The sequence below is a fragment of the Leptodactylus fuscus genome, chromosome 2 (assembly GCF_031893055.1).
Source record: "Leptodactylus fuscus isolate aLepFus1 chromosome 2, aLepFus1.hap2, whole genome shotgun sequence".
Lineage (NCBI taxonomy): Eukaryota > Metazoa > Chordata > Amphibia > Anura > Leptodactylidae > Leptodactylus > Leptodactylus fuscus.
Genome location: NC_134266.1, coordinates 282,726,393 through 282,735,007, shown reverse-complemented (window position 1 = coordinate 282,735,007; position 8,615 = coordinate 282,726,393). Strand labels below are relative to the sequence as shown.

The following is an 8,615-nucleotide window of genomic DNA, read 5'->3' as shown; positions in this document are numbered from 1 at the left end:
CCTGGAGATAGACCGGCGGAAACTTTTCCATGTTCAGAATGTGGGAAACATTTTAATAAAAAATCTTACCTTAACAGACACCTGAAGACTCACAGTGGTGAAAAGCCATTTACATGTACAGAATGTGGGAAATCTTTTAGTAGAAACACTGTCCTTCTTAATCATCAGAGAACTCACACAGGAGAGAAGCCATTCACATGTATAGAATGTGGGAAATCCTTCGCTACCAAATCAGCTCTTATTGTACATCAGAGAACTCACACAAGAGAGAAGCCATTCAAATGTACAGAATGTGAGAAATGTTTTAAATATAAATCTAATTGTTACAGTCACATGAAGATTCATAGAGGTGAAAACCTGCATGTATGTTCAGATTGTGGGAAATCCTTCACTACAAAAACATCTCTTCTGAAACATCAGAGAATTCACACAGGAGAGAAGCCATATACATGCTCTGAATGTGGAAGGTCTTTTAGTCTGAGGTTCAATCTTAAAGTACATCTGAAAGTTCACACTGGGGAGAAGTCGTTTAAATGTTCAGAATGTGTGAAATGTTTTTCACGTAAATGTCATCTTCAAAACCATCAGAGAATTCACACAGGAGAGAGGCCATATACATGCTCTAAATGTGGAAGGTCTTTTAGTCTGAAGTCCAATCTTAAAGTACATCTGAAAGTTCACACTGGGGAGAAGTCGTTTAAATGTTCAGAATGTGGGAAATATTTTACGCGTAAAAGTACTCTTCAAAACCATCAGAGAACTCACACAGGAGAGAAGTAATCTTCATGTCCTGAATGTGGGAAATATTTCACGCTTGGTGCTCGATCTTGAGAAATCTCTGAAAATATACACAAGACAAATATTAGATAAACAGATCATAAAATAAGATATTTTACCCATAAATCAGTTTTGCTCATTCGCTCGATGATTTCCATAAGGAAGAAGCCAGTGCCATGTCCTAAATGGTAAATAATGATTTTTATAAAAAAAAATTATATATTCAGCATTTGAGAAGTGTTTTAGGCAGTATTTGAGTTTTCATTGATATCCCTCTGGGCAGCCATATTAAAAGGGTTGTCTAGTAATACAGATTAACTATTAATAGTTCTGAAAATTATAATTTTGTTGCCTAATATTGGTTTAGATGGTTTGTGAAGTTCTCATCTCCAGTTATATGATATAAAGTATTTGCCCCCTTGATGCAGGTTCCTTCTGCTTTGCTCAGACAGGCTCACAATGTTTTATTTAGTTTTGACTCTGTATATGGATTATTTTACTTGTGATAATAAAGTTTTAAGATCTTTTTCATAATTTTGGGTGTTTTTGAGATCTCTTGTATATCGTAAATAAAATATCACTTCCAGCTGCAGCCGGGCCAGGAACACTGATACAGCGCCCCAAATTTTTCTCCAAATTCTGTCAATTGTCATTTCACTATACAAAAAAGTTCCCTTAAGCAAAAGATATGACCTTAAGAAAAGCTTACAGCATTATCCAGACTGTCTGTATAAAGACACCCCGGAGCCATCAGTAAAGGGGGACATGACCTTGGGATGAGGGAACCAATAACTCCTGCAGTTTGTTCTTTGTGCAGTAGTTGTGTAGATTTATACAGACTGGTTCAGCTTTAGGAGTATATATATATATATATATGTGTGTATATTCAGCATTAGAAGTATATATGTGTGTATATAGAGCTTAGTGTGTTACTGTAGGGAGGGAGGAGTTTAGGATTAGATGTCACTTCCTGTCTCCTCCATTGTCTTCCTCTTTCTCATCACAAGGACTGGAGGAAACATGTCTGCTGTATCAGGGAGTGTAATACTGGGGTCTATCACCTCACACAGCACTGGTGTCGCCACATTACACAGCACTACTAGTGTAGTATCACCAAATATACTGTATATACTGCAGTATTACCTCAGGATATATACAGCCACAGAGTCCTCTCATGTATTTACCTCACACACTGCAGTATATAGCTGATATATCATATATACTGCAGTATTACCTCAGGATATATACAGCCACAGAGTCTCCTCATGTATTTACCTCACACACTGCAGTATATAGCTGATATATCATATATACTGCAGTATTACCTCAGGATATATACCGCCACAGAGTCCTCTCATGTATTTACCTCACACACTGCAGACATGGCTGATACTGCAGTATATATGATAAATCAGCCATGTCTGCAGTGTGTGAGGTAAATACATGAGGGAACGCTGTGACTGTATATATCCTGAGGTAATACTGCAGTATATATTATATTACCTCAGGATATACAGTCATGGCCAAAAGTTTAGAGAATGCCACAAATCTTCTCTTGTCACATGATCTGCTCCCTCTGGTTTCTGTGTGTTTGTCAGATGTTTTTATCACATACAGAAATATAATTGCAATCATATTCTGAGTAATAAAAGCTTATAGTGACAGTTAGAAGGAGTTAATGCAGCGTTGCAATATTTGCAGTGTTGACCCTTCTTCTTCAGGACCTCTGCAATTCTCCCTGGCAGCTCTCAATCAACTTCTGCACCAAATCCTGACTGATAGCCGTCCATTCTTGCACAATCAATGCTTGCATTTTGTCAGAATTTGTAGGTTTTTGTTTGTCCACCCGTCTCTTGATGATTGACCACAAGTTCTCAATGGGATTAAGATCTGGGGAGTTTCCAGGCCATGGACCCAAAATCTCTCTGTTTTGTTCCCTGAGCCATTTAGTTCTCCCCTTTGCTTTATGGCAAGGTGCTCCATCATGCTAGAAAAGGCATTGCTGATGGCCAAACTGCTCTTGGACGGTTGGGAGAAGTTGATCTTGGAGGACATTCTGGTCCCATTCTTTATTCATGGCTGTGTTTTTAGGCAAGACTGTGAGAGAGCCGATTCCCTTGGCTGAGAAGCAACCCCACACATGAATGGTTTCAGGATGCTTTACAGTTGGCATGAGACAAGACTGGTGGTAGCGCTCACCTCGTCTTCTCCCAATAAGCTGTTTTCCAGATGTCCCAAACAATCGAAAAGGGGATTCATCAGAGAAAATGACTTTCCCCCAGTCCTCAGCAGTCCACTCCCTGTACCTTCTGCAGAATATCAGTCTGTCCCTGATATTTTTTCTGGAGAGAAGTGGCTTCTTTGCTGCCCTCCTTGAGACCAGGCCTTGCTCCAAGAGTCTCCACCTCACAGTGCGTGCAGATGCACTCACACCCACCTGCTGCCATTCCTCAGCAAGCTCTGCACTGCTGGTAGCCCGATCCTGCAGCTGAAACACTTTTAAGAGACGGTCCTGGAACTTGCTGGTCTTTCTTGGGCGCCCTGGAGCCTTTTTGCCAACAATGGAACCTCTCTCCTTGAAGTTCTTGATGATACAATAGATTGTTGACTGAGGTGCAATCTTTCTAGCTGCGATACTCTTCCCTATTAGGCCATTTTTGTGCAGTGCAATGATGACTGCACGTGTTTCTTTAGAGATAACCATGGTTAACAGAAGAGAAACAATGATGCCAAGCACCAGCCTCCTTTTACAGTGTCCAGTGGTGTCATTCTTACTGAATCATGACAGATTGATCTTCAGCCCTGTCCTCATCAACACCCACACCTGTGTTACTGGAGAAATCACTGAAACGATGTTAGCTGGTCCTTGTAAGGCAGGGCTGCAATGATGTTGAAATGTGTTTTGGGGGATAAAAATCATTTTCCAGGCAAATATTGACTTTGCAAGTAATTGCTGTTAAGCTGATCACTCTTTATAACATTCTGGATATGCAAATTGCCATTAGAACAACTGAAGCAGTAGACTTTGTAACAATTACTATTTGTAGCATTCTCAAAACTTTTGGCCATGACTGTATAGTCACAGACTTCCCTCATGTATTTACATCACACATATGACATGGCTGATATATCATATATACTGCTGTAGACTCATTGGACCCCTATATACTAGAAGCCTTAAGTCGGAATTGCCGCCCCTTTATTGTTGTCTGGCCAGAAGATCTCACAGTATTCGGGAATCCCAATGGTCTAGCGCTTCACCCGACTCCTGCTGTCATTTTTTTACTTCTGTATTTTTAATAAAGCTGTGGCCATTTTGACATCCAAAATAAAGTGTTTTGTGCATTTATTCCAAAGTCACTATTTCCTGTAGTTTGGGGGGTTTTAGGGAGAAGTGAGGGACATCTCATATCCAATAGTCTTGCTATAAAATGGTCACTTTGCCCACACACTGTTGCTGCGGCATTGTCTCCCGTACAGGGATAACTGGCAGGATTGTCCGGGTTCTTGTTTCTTCCTCAGTGTAAGGTCAGAGAATCCTTTCCCTATCAGGAGATATTTTCGCTTTTCCAGCTGCCAGGCCGGGCACATCTCCCTGTATCATCCTCCTCCATTTACTGCACTGCTGCTGATCCTAAATAGTGACCACCACTAGCCAGACATGTTACCGGCCCAATGGTCGGGCAGTGGAGACATCTGGACTATTAGATATTATTTTTGGGCCTTTCATTACATTCTGATCCCTGTGTCTGCACTACTGCAGCTCAGATCATATAGATCACCACTGCATGGACTGTCCCGCCCAATCTCAGTAAATCTGTAGTCTGACTACCTGACACCTGCACCCACAGCTCAGTTGTCAGTCACTAGCTAGCTCCGCCCCTTCCTTTCCTGCTGTCACATGACTGGTTCTTCCTCCTGCACTGACTCTGTGGCTGTGTGAGCGGTGTCAGTGGGGGGCGCTATTAACCTGCAGGTCAGTGCATTCACCTCACTACTGGATAGACCTGTGCCCTGTACACATTACAGTAGCCGGCTAGTCAGAGACTACAACCCCCAGCCGCAGGCTGTCAGGAGATGATGGCGGTTGTACAGAGCCGCAGGAACACTTCCATCTTACCGCTCCTGCAGGACTACAACTCCCAGCATGGTAACTGTAGAGACCCCAGCAATGCTGCTCCAGTCACTGGGGCATTTATCGGCCTCTTGTACCTTCTCCTTCTAATTCTGTCCCTTCTTGTAAGTTTCCTCCTCTGTGTGTAAAATGGATCAGGTGTTTGTGTCTATTCCCCCCCGCCCCATAGAGATCACAATGTACATTTTTCCCTATCAGGGCTCGTTCACATCTGCGCCCAGGTGTCCGTTCTGCAGGTTTCTGTTTCCTGAATGAAACAGAGCAGGATACGGAAACCTGCAGGAGTCTTTCTCACCCATTCATTTGAATGGGTGAGAAAGCTGTCTGGCCGTGAGTGGCGGTGAGCATTTTGTGCTCTCCGCCGCGAAACCAGGTTTTTTTTAATCCGGACACATGCAGTACTCTGTGTCCGGATTAAAAAATTCGGTTTCGCGGCGGAGAGCATTAAATGCTCACCGCCACTCACGGCCGGACCCGGTCTGTGCTTTCCGTCTTCTGGCATGTAGAAGACGGAAAGCACAGAATGGAGATTAGAACGCAGGTGTGAACCCAGCGTCAGTTTGTCTTTGGAATATGGGATGGAAATCCACACAAACACGGGGACAACATACAAACTCCTTGCAGATGGTTTTATGCCCTTGGCAGGATATGATCACCAGGACTCCAGCGCTGCAAGGCTACAGTGCTAGCCACTGAGTCACCGTGTGGCCCCTATTCTGATGAATTTTACAGCAGATTTCTCACTTTACTGTATTGTCATGGATAGTGGGCGTGGCCTATCTGGGGTAACATTTTACAATCTAGTTATACAAAAAAAAACTGCAGTCCCAGGACAGGAGGAGTGTTAAACCCCCCAAATATCTGACAGTAGGGGAATCACAAGTTTATGTAAATTTTACGCACATTTTAGGTCACAAATCAGCCTTTTTAGTAAATTAGATGCAAAGAATGACGAGGTATAAAAAGTGCAAATGAGAAATGAGCCCCAGTGTATATACTTGGGGCTATGTACACTTGGGGCTCTCTCTCTGTATATACCGCCCGCTTGGGGCTCTCTCTCTGTATATACCGCCCGCTTGGGGCTCTCTCTCTCTGTATATACCGCCCGCTTGGGGCTCTCTCTCTCTGTATATACCGCCCGCTTGGGGCTCTCTCTCTCTGTATATACCGCCCGCTTGGGGCTCTCTCTCTCTGTATATACCGCCCGCTTGGGGCTCTCTCTCTCTGTATATACCGCCCGCTTGGGGCTCTCTCTCTCTGTATATACCGCCCGCTTGGGGCTCTCTCTCTCTGTATATACCGCCCGCTTGGGGCTCTCTCTCTCTGTATATACCGCCCGCTTGGGGCTCTCTCTCTCTGTATATACCGCCCGCTTGGGGCTCTCTCTCTCTGTATATAGTGAATGCTCCACACTCTGCTCTCTGTATAGACAGATTTAGATTTATTTGTTTTATCAGTACTTGCCAAGTACAGCGTCGGACCAGTTCAGACCAATGACCTTGTTGTCACATGACCTGTAAGAGGGATCGGCAGGGAGATGACCCCACAGATCTATAACTGATGACCTAACCGAATTTCCAGAAACCCCTTTTAAGGCTGAGGCCACAGATAGCGAGAAGACTGCAGAGATAATGCATTGTGGTTTTATTGGCAGAGCTTTCCTCTGCGGGCGTTCTCTCCCTATTCCACCTATATGCAGACGCCAGAGTTTCTGTATAATGGACACGCTGCGATTTACCAACACATCCAGTTGATGATAATGTAAAATGCAGAGTTTTCACAACATGAGGCCACGGCCTAAGGCTCAGTTCACATTTTGTGTTGTGTTCGGTTATCTGTTCGGGGAGTTCTCTTGGCTTTCCCATTTTGGACTAGTTTTTATTTAATAAATAATGTCTCAGTGGAATTTTGTTGTGTTCTCCATGTCATGTTGGGTTCACACGAGAAGCGGATTGGCAGATTTTGGCCCCAAGACTGATGTGGGACGCGTCGCTCGCCGTGTCAGTCTCGGTTTCCGACAGTCGCGGCTTCCCCCTCCGGAGTAGGCTCAAATGAATGGGCCTATTCCGGAGGGTGGTGCCGCGAGGCGGACACCACGGCTGAATCAGCTGCGGAGTCCGCCTCAAGAATGGACAGCTTGTTTCTTCTTTCCATGTTGCCGCTCACGGAAAAAAAGTAGCCTGGTAGTCTACATAAACCTCCATTGTGAGGGGGCAGATTATGACGTCGATTCAGCTACATAATCCGCCCCTCTTGGCCTGTGTGAACTAGCCCTCATGTTGGCTTTACAGAATTTCAAGACTTTCTGAGAACCAGACTTTTTTCCTGGTACATAAATCTGTTATATACTTGGAGTCCTTTATACTTCTGAATTAGTGAGATGCCGTACTACATGTGAGATGTCTTCCAGATGGGATTTTACACTTGTTCCTTCTTGTTTTCTTTCAAGTTTAGGACTCAAAGCTAAAGTTTTCCTCGCAAGACGATGGTCCTCTCCATCAGTGACCCACCAGGGATGGCCGAGGCCAGAAACCACATGTCTACAAGGATATTAGAGCTGGCCCTGGAGATCATCTCCTTGATCACTGGAGAGGTGAGAGTCTCACATGACATCACTCTTATCTCTAGGAATAAACCAGGGAAATGACTGGACAGGTGAAGGATTCTTAGACTCTCTGTAGTGACCTGTAGTGTCTCACCATACACAGGATTACACAGTAGTGAAGAAGTCGTCTGGTGAGTGTGTGACACCCCGTGTGTCAGGAGGATGGAGCAGGACCCCGAGCCCCATCACCGAGCCTCCACCTCATTCACTGAGACATGAGCAGAAGATCCTAGAACTTACCAGCAGGATCACTGAGCTGCTGAGCGGAGAGGTGAGCGCTGCTGGGAATGCTGGGACATTATACAAGAACACCAAGGGAGGGCTCTGGGGATGACTGTGTCATTGTGTTGTCAGGTTCCTATAAGGTGTCAGGATGTCACTGTCTATTTCTCCATGGAGGAGTGGGAGTATTTAGAAGGACACAAGGATCTGTACAAGGAGGTGATGATGATCAGCAGCCCCTCACATCACCGGGTAAGAGGAGACCTTCCTGATAGAGGAGACCAGGTATGAGCATACCTCCCAACATTTGAAGAACTGAAAGAGGGACAAAATGTGCGGTGCGCCACTGTAAATTTAGCTCCACCCACTTTTATGTTGACTCCGCCCATTCTCATTCATTTTTTATGTGCCCCCACACAGTATAATCCTCCTACAGTCACCTGTAGATTATATGTCCCCCCTCTATCTCTCCCCCAGTTTCATATAAACCCTTCATCTGCCCCCAGTTTCATGTCCGCCCATCTCTGCCCCCAGATTCATGTCCCCCCTCCATCTCTGCCCTTCAGATCTGAGTTGAAATCGGGACATACCTCCCTCCAACCGGGACCGCGGGACACGCCACTGAAATCGTGAATGTCCCGTGGAAATCGGGACGGTTGGGAGGTATTCTGCTCATCCCATATAGACAATGTATTCAGTAACTTTGTATATTTCCTATAGATGGATCCAGTCCAAGAAATCAACCACACAGATGTCCCAGTCCTCCATATTCCCAGGATTGTCCAGAGGATCCAGAGCTGAATGTCCCACTGGATCCTCAGGTAGATGAAGCTGAGATGTCTGTAAATCCTCTATAGATTGATGCCATGAAGCTTT

The 8,615-nt window shown here is 44.7% G+C and overlaps 2 protein-coding genes and 1 pseudogene across 3 annotated transcripts in view; 1 reads left to right on the top strand and 2 right to left on the bottom strand.

Annotated features, from left to right (window-relative positions):
• The window catches only part of LOC142196122 (uncharacterized), a 783,446-nt pseudogene that overhangs the window by 195,795 nt on the left and 579,036 nt on the right, over positions 1-8,615 (bottom strand).
• LOC142196229 (uncharacterized) overlaps positions 1-8,615 on the top strand; it is a 203,216-nt gene that overhangs the window by 36,263 nt on the left and 158,338 nt on the right. Inside the window, 1 exon segment of the mRNA XM_075266444.1 lies at positions 12-779. Coding sequence (XP_075122545.1) covers positions 12-779 — 768 coding nt within the window.
• The window catches only part of RPL31 (ribosomal protein L31), a 364,588-nt gene that overhangs the window by 269,970 nt on the left and 86,003 nt on the right, over positions 1-8,615 (bottom strand). The gene's annotated exons all lie outside the window — the stretch shown is intronic.